The following is an 18,489-nucleotide window of genomic DNA, read 5'->3' as shown; positions in this document are numbered from 1 at the left end:
AACCAAACAATAAAACACACTTATTATAAAAGTTTGCTTAGCAATATTGAAAATATATAAAATTTGTCATTTGGAATGTTCCACGCTCCAATTAACATTTTATTATGATGTTAAATGTATTGTCTTGGCTATGTCTCATCCTATAACTATGGAAACCTTGTTTTTATGGAGTATAGGCTTTTCTTTAAAAATATGCATGAGTTGCATCATCAATGGGGAAAAAAAACTAATTCCAAGCTGCTTATAAATGCTTGTTCACCAGCTTAATTACATCTCAGGAATGGTTACGATGAAGTATTTGCCATTTTCAAAGCAGATGTATACAATTATACTGCTTTAAAGAAAAGCTCAAGTACATGCAAACTTAAACTCTAAACGTTGCTATACTTTAGATGAGAAAGTATGCATCTGAGCAAAGAGCCCTGTTGTCATGTGGGAACATTCCAAGTTATCATATTTGCTCATTCTTCATCTCTAATTTAGTAAAGGTGGAGTTGGGGTATCAAAGCTGGCCAGTAATGAGGACCCACAATAGCCAACCAGGTAACCGTGGTTACGCATAGTGCAAGAACGTAAGTGATCTGTTACCGCGTCCCTGACAAGGACACGTAGTGTGCTAATTACAGAAACCTTTTTGCTGCTCTTCCCTTAGACACAGGTCATGTCTCATTAAAGATAGTGTATGTGCATGGAGAGCCATTTATTAGTGGCTATTTGGGAAGTCGGAAGCAAGACAGAGGGGCATGCACAAACATTCATGCAAACCAGGCAGGCGTATCCTATGCCTATTAATAGTCAGTGGACAACCTACATACAAAAGACTACAATGAGCTGTGCACCAACAAACTGGAGACTTGAGCGACGTCAGGAGACTGAAGACAAATACTTTTTTTTTTTAAACTGTCCTCAAATGTTATTTTTCATATTTGTTCACTGAAAATGACAATTACTGAAGATGAACAGGAAAAATAAATGACAAAAAAAAAAATCAATAACACTATCTTTGTTCAAAATGTAATTTTATTTTTCCATTGAGAAGATATTCAAGAGGGGGAAAAAATATGTCACATCAATATTGTACATCTGAAGAATTCAAAAATATATATTTAAAGAAAACGAAATCCCCAAACTGTTTTCAAATTTTACACCGATCTAAAAAAATTAAATAAAATAAACTTCTTAAACATGGGACAAGAAACCTGCTTCAATCCTGCTTCAAGAGAAAGCCATAGGGGTTCTTAAATCAGGATTTTCACATCAATGTTTAGTGCAGAGGGTGACTCAGTAATGTTTGAATTATGGTACATAGACAGGAAAGCTTGTGTGCAGTTTAAAAAAACCACAAAAAAACATTTTAATGACTCCAATAATATTCCAATCCAAGCATGGTGGATGCAGTCACTCACTGACAGAAGCACCTTCCCCTCTCAACACCACATCAGTCTCACATGCAGAGACCAAGAGACTGTGAACCAAGTGGAAGAGTAAAAGCTGGGATAGGCGGTACCATTTTGACAAAAATTGAGTCTGGTTCCATAATAAGAATTTAAATTTTATGGGAGGAAATTAGTAATCTGAATCGCCATAAATAAATAAATGCACAATATAGTCTGAAACCTCTCAAGGGTCACTGCCAACAGGCACGGAGCAAATGCTTCTTGACACAGTTGGATTAGCCAATAACCAATCGGAACAACAAGACTAAAACTTGGCACTGAGAGACAAAGTAATTTTAATGGCACAAAAATAAGAAAGGGCGTTCACATCACAAGCAGCCATCAGAGTCGTTTCCAAACAATAAAAAAGCCGATGGAGCTTCTCTGTGCAGTCATTGTATCACACCCTAGTTTAGCCTGAAAATATAGTTGCTCTTAAGTACACATTTGTTAGTTTGATGGCTACTTAACATATTGTGCATTTATTTGGAGCCCGGGTAGCTCAAATCCTCAAATATTCATTGCATGTAAAAAAAAAAAAAAAAAAAAATGAAATGGAGGTGATCTTACATCAACCAAATATCAACCATCTTTATCGTCACCATGGCCATTGTTTATATCCTGAATATCCAGAGGGTTTGTATGAACAAGCTCGCTGGCGTGCCCCCTTGTGGAACCCTCTGCGAACAAGTGTGCACTGGGAAATAAACATTTTTCCAAATAGATCCAGGTTCTTATGTGAGTGCAAAGTTTAAAAGCAGGTATTTTCATGGCCTTGGATAAATAAAATCATTGTTCTGGCACTGGCAGATGAAAATATTCTTATAAAGGGAGTGGGTAATACAAAATATGAGCTTTTTGATTCATCTGGTTTCCGTGTTACAGAGAAACTAGACGCCTACAAGTCTTCCCAGTGGCTCTGTGAGAGAAGACCTTACCAAACACTGATCGTGTCACACTGGATGCTCCAATTATTCTCTTTACAAATGTAGATGCATATGCATATCCTGTTAAACTTGTTTGGTGATAGAATATGATGCAGCAGCTCCAACATTAATACCTAGGCTGACAAGCAGTCCTAAGAAAGGAGTATATGGGAAAATGTCTCAAAGTCTGTCTCAACATATTGTTGAAGCATGCAGGACATCCTTACATCTGTTGGGAGGAAGAAAAGAGCAATATGTTTTCAGGTGATGAATATTCTTCTTTACCTCAGCCATGTATTTATATTATTTTTGTAACCTCTTTCTTGTCATGGTCAATAAAAATTGCTTACAGGTTTCCCCATGATCACCAAAAGATTTTTACCCCTCGTCTGAGCTTAACCTATAGTCAACTTTGTTCTCTTGCAATTCACTAATCAACATGTATTCTCATTACTTTTAAAAACGTTGCATAATATGTGGCAATCGTTTAAAATACACAGAAAACAATGTGTGATGTCCACATATGTGTATGCCATGTCTTAGGAGGTTAATACAAATTCAAGGCCTTTTTTTTTTATAAATCAGAAGAAAACAAGATTAAACCAGGAGTATGACTATGGTCTTTTATGTGCACTGGGAACCGGGCATGCATTTCTATGAACAAATTGGTCTAATATTTAGATACAAAGAACTTTTGCTGGACTTTTAACCAAAATAAATGTACTTGCTGATGAAAAAGTATAAAATGTGATCAGAAATTCTGTCCTAGCACACTACAGGTATAAAATCCTGTTAAAATGTTACCCAACCTAAAACCAAATCTCATGTTCTATAGCCTGAATTTATTACACTAGTTTGACAACATATTTTAAATACACTAAACTAAGGAAGGGCTGAAAAACCTAATCCCCTTTACTTAGATTTTCACGATTTTTAATCTTCAGTAAAAGAGACCCTGTATGAATGTAAGAAATGAGCAGTCTAAGACAAGTGCATATCCTCCCTGAGACTGGTCCATGTACTTACAGCAACCCAAGTACCTACTACAAATCTAAACAAGTCACACTGATTGGGCCTAAAATTGTAGTTTGGTGCCACTTCAGCAGCACCACAGTTTTGAGATGACACACATCGATTCATCATCAGTCAGTAACAATGAGGCTCTCAGAGCAGCAAGTAAACTAGACTGGTTGGAAAAGAAGTGGATGAAAGAATGTATTAAGTCATCACAGTTATCACAGCTGTTATTGCTAAACTGAAAATTGTTTTAATTCATAAACTCCCCCCAGATACCTGACCAGATGCTGGACTCCACCTACAGCTCTGTAAAGCTGTAAGATGCCACAGTAACTGGAGATGGTTAGGGAAAAGCTGATTGAAGGGATTCAGCATGTGATGCTGTGACATGCTTTAGGGCATCAGTCCTTTGGTAGGTGGCAGAGTGGCATCATTTCATCATGTGTCTCTGAGGTGACCTCGGCATTGCAGGCTCTGGAAGTGTGCCTCCTTGAGGATACGGTTGATATGCAGGTATGACACCTGGTCTATTGGGCCAAAGGACTCTGAAGAGTTGCTGGAGCTGAAGGGACTGCAGGGGCCCACGGCACACCGACTCCCAGCCGCATGATCTGGACTGCTGATGCTGATGCTGCTGCCGATGCTGCTGCTGCTCTCACTATTGGATGACTGTCGACAAATGATGACATTAAAAACCATAACTAATGTGGTCCCTTAATGTTTTACCTAAAAAATATAGCCTATATATATAAAAAAATCCGAAGCTGAAATCTTTGTGATAATTCAGAAAACATGCCAAAAGGCAACTTCAGAGAGGCTCCATACCATTACATACTGTATAACATATGGGTGCATTCGCCCATCTTGGTCATTTTGATTGCCTTGTAATGAAAATCACAGTACCATTAAGACTGTTGGTTGTAGAAACCAACATAGATGTGACCTTTAAAAGACTTTATATTTAGAGAAGATCCAAATATAGACTCCACTCAAGCATTGAAAAGAACTACAAATGGACAAAGTAAAAGACACCTCTCACAACTGTATGTGTCAGGAAATAGATGACCAGAAAATAAATGTCAAATAAATATTTGATGGACAATTCTGATATCAACTTTATTCTACTTTCAGCCGATTTTCTTATGCCCAAAAGATTTACTTCATGAAAAGTATTTATTTATTTTCTTCTAATTACATTTTGGCACAACTGTTTTTGACAAAGCCAAATAGAAAATTAATTCAGTGACATTAAATGTTAGATAATAACAATGACAAAAACAAAATGTGCTCCTATTTTAAGTGTTACAGTTTGAAAGGCCCCTATGCTCTCACAAAAAGACAGATTGTATTCATTGTACAAAAAAGATTGGATACTTCATAAAAGGTCTCTGTGTGTGTCTAGAAGTGATGTTGGCGTTTGTGTTACTGTGCACATGACATGGGCTATCCTGAGGCTCTAATGTAAATCGAAGTCATATATAATTTGATATCTGATGAATTTCTGAATGATCAGGCTTACAAGGTCATGGCTAAAGCTGCAATCTACTGTACTTTACCTCTGAGTCCCAGGCATCCCGTCCCGGCTCAGGGGAGAGAGGATGAGCTCCGCTCTGCCTTTTGGCATGGGGCACCAGGTGGCTATTCTCCTCATTACCACCATTGTGCTGTCGTTTCCTGTATTGGTACAAATCAGGTGTACACATGTATCATTACTGAATGACAGTGGCACAAGTAAAAACAGAGCTGTCATTCATCTGTTAAAACTTGTAAAAGCTAAATCTAAGACCTACCCAAACAGTTTTGACAATGTTAACATGCTGTGTTTTGGTTATCAAATACTTGTGTGATTTCTGTACACACAATGCTAAAGAACTCAAAAATATATATTTCTAATGTTGAACATGGACAGAAATGTGAACTGCCACTGATCAATCAAATTACTCAGCTCTAATGTTAACAGTAAATCAAAAGGAGAAAAGCAATCTAATTATAAAATTGCACAAAGCCAAACAGAAGATTAATTCAGCTACATTAAATGATAGATAATAATGAAAAAAACTGCTCCTATTTTAAAGTGTCACAGTTTGAAAGGCCTATCTCACCTTACAGCAGGTTGCACAAAAAAGACAAATTGTATTCATCGTACAAAAAAAGATTGGATACTTCTGAAACAAACTCAAACTCATATGCTAAAGAACCCAAAAATATATATTTCTAATGTTGAACATGGACAGAACTGTGAACTGCCACTGATCAATCAAACTAATCAGCTTTAATGTTAACAGTAAATCAAAAGGAGAAAAGTAATCTAATTATAAAATCGCACAGCTCAAAAACATAGTTTCCCCAGACTGCTCAGAGAGGTCACAATCAAACATTTTGTTTGAACAATCAACGTTTTTAAAATGGCCACTGCGAGGTGAGAATCAGACCCACCCTGATTCAAAATGATCACTTAATACTAGAGTACTGCCAGCCTCACTCACCTGTTTTCAGTCAACATATGATGACACTTGGAGGGGCTACTTTTGTATTTTGATCAGAGCTGAGAGTGAATTCAGCCGCTCCGTCCCCGGGTCGTGGTGTCAGCTGATGGCCTGTAAACCTGGCGATAACTCTGCCTGACTAGCTAATCATGCCGGGTAAAGATGGGAATCCTACAGACATGTGGGTAAAACTAACAATTCAATTGCGCTAAACTACGCTGAAAAGCTTAAAATAGCGTTAAACCTCAAAGAAACTGTAAAAAAAAAAAAAAAAAAAAAAGATGTCGGCGTTAACGAGCTAGCTGGTTAACGAGCCGCTTCACAGCGCTTTGTCATTGAAGGCTGGCGTCGCCGGGAGATAACGCTACGTTTTTATGGAAAGCTGTAAACATTCGGCAGCCACACTTCAGTAATTACTTTGTTTCTTTACAACTTGACGAACAACTACCCTGTGGGCAAAAAACAAAAACCAAAAAAAGCACTGTCTTAGCTCAATGTAGCTAACGGTGCTGTTGTCAGAGAGAAGCTGCGACAGTTGTGTTTACATGCCAGTGCGCATGCGCAAAACCCGGTCATGGTGCGTTTCGGGCCTAGTGGTTTTTCTGAACATTTTACAAGAGTGTTGTTTTTGGTAGAGTCTTCTGCAGTATTACACAAATGGCCTGCCTTGTGTAAAAACTGTCAGAACAGTAACCGGGTCGGGAAATAATAATTAGTGTACATTAGTGTTCCATTGTCATTTTTAAAACGTATGATATCCGAATAATTTTTAAGCATAGCAGCGCTTAACCAGTAGTACCTAAAGGGAGCATGAAATTACACACATCTTTGGCGTATAAACCCTACAAACGGATTTATTATTTTCTTTATTAAACACTCCATTTATGCATACTTATATAATATATAGACTTTTAATGATAAATATACAGTTTTAACGCTTTAATCTGCATATATAAATTCGCGTCATGACGCCATTATTTCCCCAAAGGATGTCGCTGTTTATCCTTAAATGGTTTAATTCACATATAAAGCTGAACACAATACTGCAACTGGTTTAAAGGCTATTATTATAAAACATAAGGGGCTATACAATATAGGTCTAAAACACCTACCATACCCTCAATTTATTTAGTTTTGGTAATTATTTTTTCTCCCGAAATATACAATGTATGAGAAAAGAGGACATTAAATATTTATATACCATGGATGTGTATAAATAGCTGTTTTAAATAGTGTAAATAAAAGCTCACATCTGAGAGTCACCCGGAAGTTACACCCTACAGACTGCCAGTGAGTCCAGACAGCCAATAGTTTGAAAAAACGTCTCGGTTTGCGACTCGAGTGGAGGACGGAGGTGAGATTATCAGGCTTCAGCAGAGACGGACCTGCACGGCTGAAGGGAATCCAGCGCAATGGGCAGCAGCGACTCAAAACTCAATTTCAGGAAGGCAGTGATCCAGCTTACGACCAAAACCCAGGTATATATGCGCTTTCTGTTTACTCAATAAATTAAAACAGGAGACGCAGAGCTGGGAAGCGCACCGAGCAGCATCACCGAGGAGATGACGCTCTTTATGTGGCTGCAGAGAATAAAACGCCTCATGTTGCGTTCAAGCGTTTAAATCCACATCCATTAATTCCGCCGGATGAATTGAATACAGCCAAGCCGATGTCTAAAGATTTCATGTGGTTTTGCAATTGTGTCGTGCGTCTCGCAAATTGGATTAAATCACGGTTGATTCTGGGATGGAAATTGCCATAATAACCTTGTTTACAAACGGTAACCTACGTGTTTTGGCTTTTTGGACGAAAATAAATGATGGCGTTTGGCAGAAATCACAGCGATGACGCAGGTCCGGGAGTAAGTGCGTTTCCAGATGCGGCAGGTGGACTGTTCTTAGGTCAGCTGGCCTGGGCAAGATCATGTTTCCACTGTTTCGAGAACAAGTAGTACTGTTTACATTACCATTAAGCATTGGATGGTTTACGTAACAGAAGTGACCGTGCATGTTTTCAAATGAAAAGGCCAACACTGTATTTTATTTCAGTATTATGCAACATACTCTATACAGAGCATTTTGAATCTGCTTTGTTTAATTAATATGATTTCTCAAATGTGGACATGTTTTCTACAGCCAGTGGAAGCCACAGATGATGCCTTCTGGGATCAGTTCTGGGCAGACAGCACTACCACAGTCCAGGATGTTTTTGCACTGGTGCCAGCAGCAGAGATAAGAGCTGTGAGAGAGGAGTCCCCATCAAATTTAGCAACCCTTTGTTATAAGGTACACACCTATACACACGTTTGTTTACCGGAGCAGATTGTGTCATGTGGACATGCTTGAATAAAGGTGAAGTCATGGGATAAGGTTGTTTTGGAAAAATTAAGGTTTTCTTTTTCTTTTGTTTTTTTTTACACTGGCATGAATGAGTCAACTCCCCTTCCTTTCTCTTTTTTCTTCCTGTCTCTTGCTCCCAGCTTCCTTTTGAGGCTGCCTATCAGAAACAAAACAGATGCATGGAGTTGAAAAGCATGATTAAATAAAGAGGAGAAGAGAGACCACTTGAAGCTAAGCTCATTCATAGAACATGTTACCTATTTTAGACATGGGTTGCAGAAGCCTGTTAGTAAAATGCAGTCATTGTCTGAAGGCCCCAAGGAGGGGGGGGGGGGAACAAGGAAAAAAACTAAACTCTCTCAAATACAAAATGTACTACCAAATGAAACATTTTCCATGTCTGTAGTATTGTGGAAAAAATTAAGAAAGAAATGGAATCAACTAATGTAAAGGATAGCAAGCAAGCAGGGTCTGATACTGTCATTTTTTTACTGTTTGCAACGTCACATTTAGGGAACTTTCTGGAGATATGACAACCTATGGTCTATTAATAGATAGTAAGGAGTATACATTTGATTTGGTGACCAAAACAATGTGAATTGAAGCAGGATTGAGTGAGCACAGAATGTGTTTACTTTAAAAAGGAAATTAATGTTGGCACAGTGACCAAAGGATCTACGTCAAAATGAATTCCTATTTTAAACCTCTAACAAGAATCACAAAAAGTGTATATTAAGGACTGTTTCAACAGGTATCTCCTTCATGTTGCTGCCATTAAGTCATCAGCCCAGCAATGGTCTCTGCTTCAAATTCACTATTTTGTCATGAATATATAAATACTCATCCGTTTCTATGGAAGCAGAGGCCCTCAACGCTCCTCCTTCCGTGTACTTATGATAAGATGGCAGCGACTTGACAGAGATACTTGTTTAAACAGTCCTTTTTAATTAATGTCCCTTCAGGGATTAATTGAGTATTTTGAATTGAATTGAAGTTATAGTCTTCTTATTCACATACAAAGTAAAATTATCTCAGTTTTTCTGTAGGGACTCTGTCTGCACTATGACTTGAGTGGAATGACATTTTTGAGTCTTGTCAGGGGCTTAAAATAGCAGTTTATTTTGGCATAGCTCAGTTGCCCCCCGAGCATATTGCACATTTGCAGAACGTTGCCATTTTCCCACAAACACATATCCAGTTCTCTCTCAAAACTGCTTTGATTCAAGTGGTTTTGTTCTAAGATGAAAGATTTCAGTCCTCACCATCTAATAATAGGGTTGTTTTAATTCCACAATAGTCAAATAGTCATCCATCAGTACTCTCGATGGCTTCTTTGGTTGTTTATTTGGCAACTTTAAGTTGGTTAATTTTCATATGACCGCGTAGTTTAAACAAACAACTTTTAGTGCTACATTGAATATTTATCATACTGTTTAGATTTGCAAAGAACTTATGAGAAAATATTAAAGATCCTAGATGTTAAGCACACTACAAGCAAAGTGAATTGTCCGTGCATTTTAAATCAATAGTCAGTGACATTGCTGAAGGAACTTAGATGATAAAGATTGCATTACGAATTAAATCAAACTATTTCTTTGTAATAAGTATCTCTAGTTCAGCAGATGTCCTCACCAATATCTGTTTTTGTCCTGCTATGGTTCCTGATGGTTCAGGCTGTGGAGAAGCTGGTGCAAGGAGCAGAGTCTGGCTGTCCTACGGAGAGGGAGAAGCAGGCCATCCTGAACTGCGCTCGGATCCTCACCCGCATTCTTCCCTACATCTTTGAGGACCAGGACTGGAGAGGATTCTTCTGGTCCACGGTGCCGGGCGCTGGGCGGGCCGGGGTGAGTGGCTACAGGAAAAAGGAAATACTAATTGTGTAGAGAAGATGGGACACATTTTAAGTGGCTTGTAACACTGAGATAGGCATGGATCAATAACAACAGAAAAAAATAGCCTTATTAACATTTTGATATCTCAGTCAGTTGAAGTGTCTTGGTGGTTCATTTTCGGATTGAGGTTGTTTTTTTGTGTGTCCTTGGTTTACATCTCCTTTGGTGCCTTTGCATCCCTCTATTGCCATTTTGCACATCATTAGGCATTTGTATTTTTTTTTATTTTTCTTTCTTTCATTTTGAATATATTTGTGGTTGTTTCCTGCCAATCTAAAGTAAATTCCTTTGGACAGCACTTAGCTCTCTTTTGGGTTTTGTTATAGTCGTTTTGCATTTCTTAATGGCTGTTTTATATCGTTCTGTATCTGTTTTGTGCACCACTGTTGCCCTTTTGTATCTCTTTGTGGTGTTTTTAAATCAGGGGTCATATCTTTATTATTGTTTTGAGTCTTTTGTGCTTTTAGATCGAATCTTTTTCCAATTGTTCTTTTTATGGCAATTTTGCAACTCTTTGCAGACATTATGTGTCATAATAATTTAGTGTACCTTTTGTGTTAATTTTCCCTTTAGTGCTCGGATTATAGGGTTGAGAGGCAAGTGACCTCCAGGGCTTCAAGTAATCCTGCCATGCCCCTCGTGGATGTAATATTGCATTTAGGGATAGAATTAAGGTTGAAAGGCAGGTCTATCAATCCTTCACTGGGTTAAACATACAAATGTCCTCATTCCAATCGTCATACAGTATATTTTCCTCTTTCCATGTAGAGCAGGTGTGACACAGCAAAGTCATTGTTCCACTGTTTGTTTTGTTTATTCCTTTTCATCATAATCATTTTTTTTGTTAGATAAGGAGCATTGGAAATCTTGATAACGCTTTAAATCAGTCTGCTTTTTTATTCTTTAATTAATTTTTTTACTCCAGACAGATGAGTTGGATGAAGATGATGGCGCTCGACCACTCGCTGAGTCGCTGCTTCTGGCCATCGCTGATCTGCTCTTCTGCCCTGACTTCACTGTGCAAAGCCACAAAAGAGGCCCAGTGAGTAATCAGAGTCCTGAGACTCTGCAGTTCAGTGCCGGTCATTTGACGTATAGTAGTAACAGCTTCCAGCAAGCTGGATGTTTGCTGAAGCATTTTAACAGGATTTGAAGTTGTTCTTAACCCCACTCTATTTTTTTTTTTGTTTGTTTTAAAGTTAGACACATTTTTCTAGACAGTGTTTCCTTCTTCCTGATGCAGAGTTGTCTTACTAACTCGTTGCTCAAGTTTTACTCCAGGGACAAAGAAGAAAGAGATAATGACTGTGCAACTTCAATCTCAACTGGAAGAATATCTCGCCCCGCATGACTTTAAATGGAATGCAGCATGTCAGACAGTTGGGCCAAAATGCTGCTTTTTTATATATATATATATATATATATATATATATATATATATATATATATATATATATATATATATATATATATATATATATATATATATATATATATATATATATATATATATATATATATATATATATATATATATATATATATATATATATATATATATATATATTTTTTTTTTTTTTTTTTTTTTTTTTTTTTTTTTGTGGGGCTTAATTGTTCTACCTTTTTTAAACTAGATTTGAATGGCTTCTTAGAAGAGGAGAAAGTTGGACTTTCCTCTTCACAAAAAAAGGAGATCTTTACGGTTTCTGTATAGGCTTTCACAAATCTAAAAGAATAATAATAACATTTAAAAAAAACATTCTAGTACCTTGGGGATACTGACCTTGAACAGAAGGACCAAAACTTTCAATGGAATGGGTCAACTAATCTGGCAAATTGTTAATTCTTCACTATGAATGAAAAAGATTGTGCTTAATTAGTCTTACTTATTTTTTATCGTGACTATAGGATTCAGCAGAGAGCATGCAGTCAATAGACAGCTGTGAATACATCTGGGAGGCAGGGGTGGGGTTTGCACAGTCTCCCCCTCTCAATTACATCCATGACCTCAACAGGTGAGTCCGCTGCTCCTGGCAACATCTGTATCACAACATTCCCCTTTTATCCCTTCATGCACCTTTTTTTTCTGCCTCCATGTTCTTTTCCTGCTTCAGGACAGAGTTGCTGAGACTGTTGCTGACCTGCTTCTCCGAGGCCATGTACCTGCCTCCTTCATCAGACCACAGTGTCCTCAATCCTTGGGTGACGTTCTTCTGCTCCACGGAAAATCGGTAGCTTCTCTTTCTAGAGTCTTTGGTGGTCCGGGTGGTCTAGATAACACAGTGTGTTTAGCTGCTGTTAGCTGAAGAGTATTTATGTTCCTACACACGCCCGCCAATAGGGGGGGACAAACGGGAAAAAAAATAAAATAAAATAATTATTTTTTTTATTTTTTTTATTCTCATTAAATTATGGAATCATTTTTCAAAATATTTCAAAATATGCCTATTTGTGGAAAGAATATGTAGTATTTGAGTTACATAAAAGCTTGTTATTTGTTTTCTTCCTAATTGTCCTTGTGGTCAAGAACACCCAACACAAAAATGGTTTGGCCGCTGATCAAAATTTGATGTTATCATTTAATTCAACCATTAGAATGGTCAAAATGTCCGTTGGTCAGAAAAGAAGAGAAAAAGAAAATAGAGATTTTCTACACAAATATTTTAAAAAGGGTGGTGACGGTGAAGCTGGAATTAATAAACTCAGGGTAGAGCAAGGTAAGAAACTGTGCAGCCAACGTTTACCAACCTTGTAACTTAACCTAACTGGCTAGCTCTAATGTTAACGTCCATTAGCTTGTATAAAAACCTGAAGAGCAGAGGGAGAGGAGAGGAAGAGGGAGAAGGAGAGATCCAGGCGCAGGGGGGCCCATCTTAGATTATTTTGTCCAGGGCCCCCGGCAAGACATTCAGCTGGGATGTTCCTACATACATTTATGTCTATATTCTAGTAGATATTTAGACGTATGAAAATGTATCTTCATTTTCTTATGAACTTAATGCAGCCTGGAGTGTTGGGGTCTCTCTCTCACATACTTGATGGTTTTCTGCCCAGGCACGCCCTGCCTCTGTTCACATCCCTTCTCAATGTGGTGTGCGCCTATGATCCGGTGGGCTACGGCATCCCGTACAACCACCTGCTGTTCTCTGACTACCGGGAGCAGCTGGTGGAGCAGGCGGTGCAGGTCCTCATCGTGACACTGGAGCATGACGGAGGGATTCCCCGCCCTCCTGCCTCTCCATCCAGCATGGAGGAGCAAGAGGTAAGACAAGGCGAAGAAATCAGTTTGTTGGCAATAATTAATGTGTTAAATGCCATGTTCAAATAAACCTTTTTATATCTGTGCAGTCTGCAGGCCCTGAAAACCTGTTTGTGAACTATTTATCAAGAATTCACAGAGAAGAGGTATATATTTATTCTTGTTTTTATATACATATATATAAACATGCATATCTTTAAATGGATAACTAATCCAAGGTTGACTTCATGGTCTCCAACTTTGCAGGACTTTGACTTTGTGCTAAAAGGTCTTGCTCGTCTGCTGACAAATCCTCTGGCTCAGACTTACCTGCCTAATTCCGCCAAGAAGATCCAGTTTCACCAGGAGCTGCTGGTTCTTTTCTGGAAACTTTGCGACTTCAACAAGGTTGAGTAGAACCAGAATAAACAGCAGCATTAGACGAGTCTCTGCTTCCATTATATAACACAGTCCACTTGGTATTCCACCCACAGAAGTTCTTGTTCTTCGTCCTGAAGAGCAGCGACGTGCTGGATATTCTGGTCCCCATACTTTATTACCTGAACGATGCCAGAGCTGACCAGTGTGAGTCTCCTTTTTTTGCATCACCTTACCAAACTTCAACCAGACCTGCATCTCTAACCGTCCATCGTTGTGTATATTCTCCCTGCAGCACGCGTCGGGCTCATGCACATCGGTGTGTTCATCTTGCTGCTGTTGAGCGGAGAGAGAAACTTTGGAGTGCGCTTGAATAAGCCCTATTCCGTCCACGTGCCTATCGACATCCCGGTGTTCACAGGGACTCACGCAGACCTGCTCATCGTGGTGAGACAGGCATCTGCTGTGTTGTACAAGGGCCAATATAGTTAATGAGTTCCTGTCAAGCCTCACAGCTGTTACTGTTTGTTTTCTAGGTGTTTCACAAAATCATCACTACAGGTCACCAGCGTCTCCAGCCTCTCTTCGACTGCCTACTCACCATTATTGTAAACGGTGATTACTTGGATGCAATCCACAGAATTTACCTGGAACACCAACTCTTAGATGTTTCTGGGCTACATGCCAAAGGATGTAGCTGTCATGTCTTTTTAATGATACAAAATCATAATAATCAGAATATTTCTCCTTTTTCTCTTTTCTTTTTTAAGTTTCTCCCTACCTGAAGAGCCTGTCTATGGTGGCTGCAAATAAACTGCTCCACCTGTTGGAAGCGTTTTCCACCACCTGGTTCCTGTTCTCTGCTACCCAGAATCACCACCTTGTTTTTTTCCTTCTTGAGACGTTCAACAATATTATCCAATACCAGTTTGATGGTGAGAAAAAGCTTCTTTTTTTTCCTTTTTCTGCAGGCACGTTTGTTTTTTTATAATTCTACTTCTCGTCTTCTCATTGTCAGGTAACTGCAATCTGGTGTATGCCATCATCCGCAAGCGGAATGTGTTCCACCAGCTGGCCAACTTGCCCTCTGACCCCAATTCAATCCAAAAGGCTTTGCAGAGAAAGAAGAAGTCACCAGATGTAATTTCCCGAACGAGCTCCCTAGAGACTGTATCCATGGAGGGCTCGCACCCGGCAGTTCCTGCAGAGCCCGGCACCCTGAAGGCCAGTCTAGTTGCCATACCAGGTACGGTTACTAGGGGGAACATTTCACATGCTACTGGCTCCACATATGTACCCATAGAGAAAAGAAGAGGCTCCGGTACCATTCTCCAATGTCATATCATTCCATGCTCTTATTTATTTTAATAGACTTAAAGCAGCACAATGTAACTTTTCCACCTTAATATAATATTTCCAGATTCATTGTGATGGTACATCAACTTCCAACAGGTTTAATGACACCTCTGTCATGGTCTGAGGGGTTTGTATCGCCTTCACTGGCACTATGTAACTTTGAGGTGGATGGTAGGAACCCTTCCACACTACTGGTAAAGCACTACTGCTTTTGTCCAAAGGGGCCGCCAAACTCAACAAAAGCTGAAAGTTACATTGTGCTGCTTTAAACATAAACATATGTTGTCAACTGACTTCAGTTTTTTGGGGAACAAAATGTTGCTGAATCTAAACCTGATCAACTGAAATAAGCACAAATCGTACTACTCTCCTTCTCCTGATCTTCACTAGCAAACTGAAGATGCAGATTGAAAATAGATGGCTTTATGTAGCAGTTTAGTACCAACATTGTGAAAGAAGAAATACTTTTATACAATGTCTCGACTTCTACTGTTACTATTCTTTAAATTTGATTTCACAACATGTTAAAGTAACCTCATTCTATGATGATTCTTCTGAGCACGTTTCTTCTTAGGAGAGGAAATCACTGCAGAACAGAGGAAATCTCACCTCATCAGAACCCGTGATTTTATTTTCTTCTCCCATTACTCCAGAGTTTCGGCTTTGTGAAAGAGGAAATATGATCACCACCATCCTTTTGTGTTCTGATCATGCTTTTAGACACTTTTTAACAGTTTTATAAGTTTGAGTATTCTCCATAGTTGTTTGTATTTGCTTGGATTAATTTAGTCCTTCAGAGTTGTATCTGTTCAACGACCACTGGATGTGTCTTGTGACTGGGTTGTTGAAGCAGTGTGAAACTACTCTCTGCATCAGTCAGGAGTTAAATATCTCATTGCTGAAACATAAAAATACATGGTTGTACTTTTACAGCTTTAAGTATATCAAAGTCCCAAGGAAATAACTTGATTTATTGGTATTTTCATTTGAAGCGTCTGTTTAGTAAAAAACTCCAACATAACACAAGTAGAATTATCCAACTCCTCATCTTTATCTTGCACAAGGATACTGGGCAGCACAATGCTTTAATAATGATTTTCTTTTTCTTTTTTTTAAAGAGGCCTACCACATAGAGGAGGAGGGGGGCGTTGAGCCACGGAAATAAAAAAAAAACACATACTATGAAGAGAGCTGCAAAGAAAATTGTTGAGCAGGGAGCTTTTGAATAGTATCTCTGAGGTATTTTAACCAACATACTTCAGAGACACCTCATCAAAATCTCAGGAAATTGATCAACCTTTGAGAAAAGTTATATTAGGTCTCATTTTAAACACCTAAATAGATCTAAGATCATCCTACGATTTGAATTTGTTTTTATTTGTTGGGACTTTTAATAACATTTATGAACAAAAAGCAAATATATATGCATCATATAAGTAGTAAACTCACCCTTCAGCTGATTTGTGTCCTATTCATAATGTCCTTCAGGCATCGATAAACTGACTGAGAAGTCCCAGGTTTCAGAGGACGGCACCATGGTGTCGGTGCCAAAGACGCAGTCCCCGCAGAAAGTCCACTCGGACCAGAGTACAGCTGCTGGGACCAGCGACACCGAGTCAAACTCAGGCAGAGACAACGAAGTAAGCGCATTTTCCATTTGTGCGCATGTGTTATCCTCACGTGCAAGTGCATAAAAGTTGATTTGTTTTGTCCGGTTGCCAGGATGTTTTCTACACTGAAGCAGAAATGGAGAGAAGACGATTGTCGACTGCGTCTTCAACGTCATTATGGGCTCCCACACCAGATTGGGTCAGTAAGCGTTCCCCTATTCTTTCAGTGTTTCATTCAAAAAAAAGAAGAAAAGTAAGCTTTCAATTCATATGTTTGTCTTCGCTATCCCAGGTTGTTTCTTGGAAGTGCAAGTTACCCCTGCAGACTATCATGCGTCTTCTACAAGTGCTGGTTCCACAGGTGGAGAAGATCTGTATTGACAAGTCAGTCTAATGTTTGTCGAATGATTTACTCTTCTTGGTGCCTGTGGTGAAAAGTACCCTGAAAAAACTGAAGCATGCGCTGTGTTTCACTGCAGAGGTCTAACGGATGAGTCGGAGATCCTCAAGTTTCTTCAGCATGGCACATTAGTGGGCCTGCTGCCAGTTCCTCACCCCATCCTCATCAGAAAGTATCAGGCCAACGCCGGCACGGCCATGTGGTTTCGCACTTATATGTGGGGTGTTGTTTATTTGCGGTAAGTCGGGCACAATAGCTTCAACGTGGAAATAACGTCTTAACACGCTGACTAAAACTAATAGTATTTTGATTTTCTAGCAATGTGGATCCTCCCATCTGGTACGATACGGACGTCCGGCTTTTTGAGATCCAGAGGATGTAGACGGAAGGCTTTACGAAAGTTAAACAGACTGTTCCGACTCCAGGATTCCTCCTCCCGTCTATAGCTCCTGGTTTCCTGCTAAACCACACTGTGTTTAACCTTCATTGTGACCATGTTTGCTCCTTACACTACTCACTAGGGGGAGCAGGAAGACTTCTGACACTGATGCCCATAAACAACTGTGTTTGCACATTTCTTCAGACCTCCAGACTACAGAATGTTTAACAAAGGACTGAGACCATTAGAGGCTTTGCTAAAGGCCGTGGCTCTTTCCTTGACATTGTAAAGGGGAAAGAAGAAACATTTAACTTTGGTCAGGTTTGTTAGAGAAGATGTGGTGCTTTCCCGCAAAGGCATGTAACCAATCTTGGATGGCACTGTATTAGTGTTTGACTTTATTTATTATACTTGTCATGCTTTAAAGTGAATTTGCACCTTTCTGAATTGTTAAGTATGGTTGTAAATCATGTGATGTTTGGAGACAGTTATACAAATGTTATGTTTTTATGTAAAATACCAGTTTTTTTGTGTTTGTGTTTGGCAGTGCTCTGTGTGCTTAATGCGGAAACTTGATTTTCTTTAAATTGTTCTAAAAAGCTCAACAATCTGCTTTGATGAAAATATCAGAATGAAGGTGTGCACTTCAGGATAACTGTTCCTCATAAATGTTTAAACACTAATCAAAACCCTTTCCTGATTGCGTATTATGAAAGTCAACCTGGAAGTTGCACACTTGCATTTTGACCACTAGATGGCGCCATGATATTTTTTTGAAAAAGTTTATTTGGATAAATTTGCAGTGTTATAATTAAAACTGGTAGATATCTTAATGAGCATCTGCACCTTATTGAACGATCAGTTATCTTGAGGGTCCTGGTTATTAGTATCATATTGATATTGTCAGTGACAAATGCTGGATTTACCACAACATACCTTTTATAAGATTTTGAAAACAAGTGGCTGTTCTCAACCCACCAAATGCAATAGGACATTGATGTGCCTATGTCTAAACAGGAATCACACAAGTAG

The 18,489-nt window shown here is 38.9% G+C and overlaps 2 protein-coding genes and 1 long non-coding RNA gene across 3 annotated transcripts; 1 reads left to right on the top strand and 2 right to left on the bottom strand.

Moving 5' to 3' along the window:
• Positions 1-1,012: 1,012 nt before the first annotated feature.
• On the bottom strand, positions 1,013-7,152 carry LOC133422819 (protein FAM104A). The gene is made up of 3 exons (XM_061712918.1): positions 5,866-7,152; positions 4,936-5,053; positions 1,013-4,048 (listed from the first exon to the last, which is right to left on the bottom strand). The coding sequence occupies exons 1-3, from the start codon at positions 5,880-5,882 to the stop codon at positions 3,818-3,820; spliced, it is 366 nt and encodes a 121-aa protein (XP_061568902.1). The 5' UTR covers positions 5,883-7,152; the 3' UTR covers positions 1,013-3,817.
• Positions 7,106-18,290, top strand: hid1a (HID1 domain containing a). Its single transcript, XM_061712917.1, has 19 exons — positions 7,106-7,343; positions 8,001-8,150; positions 9,878-10,048; positions 11,022-11,138; positions 12,005-12,111; positions 12,211-12,327; positions 13,151-13,358; positions 13,445-13,501; positions 13,602-13,742; positions 13,829-13,919; positions 14,008-14,159; positions 14,249-14,327; positions 14,483-14,647; positions 14,731-14,958; positions 16,557-16,708; positions 16,791-16,877; positions 16,971-17,062; positions 17,158-17,316; positions 17,397-18,290. Exons 1-19 carry the CDS (start codon positions 7,278-7,280, stop codon positions 17,458-17,460), a joined length of 2,403 nt encoding a protein of 800 aa, XP_061568901.1. The 5' UTR covers positions 7,106-7,277; the 3' UTR covers positions 17,461-18,290.
• On the bottom strand, positions 8,269-12,347 carry LOC133422821 (uncharacterized). The gene is made up of 3 exons (XR_009770765.1): positions 12,174-12,347; positions 9,837-10,056; positions 8,269-8,361 (listed from the first exon to the last, which is right to left on the bottom strand). It is a non-coding gene; the product is annotated as an uncharacterized LOC133422821 (long non-coding RNA).
• Positions 18,291-18,489: the final 199 nt, after the last annotated feature.

The sequence above is a fragment of the Cololabis saira genome, chromosome 21, assembly GCF_033807715.1.
Source record: "Cololabis saira isolate AMF1-May2022 chromosome 21, fColSai1.1, whole genome shotgun sequence".
Taxonomy (NCBI): domain Eukaryota; kingdom Metazoa; phylum Chordata; class Actinopteri; order Beloniformes; family Belonidae; genus Cololabis; species Cololabis saira.
Note: the sequence above shows the minus strand (reverse complement) of the source record. Positions and strands in the feature narration are given on the sequence as shown.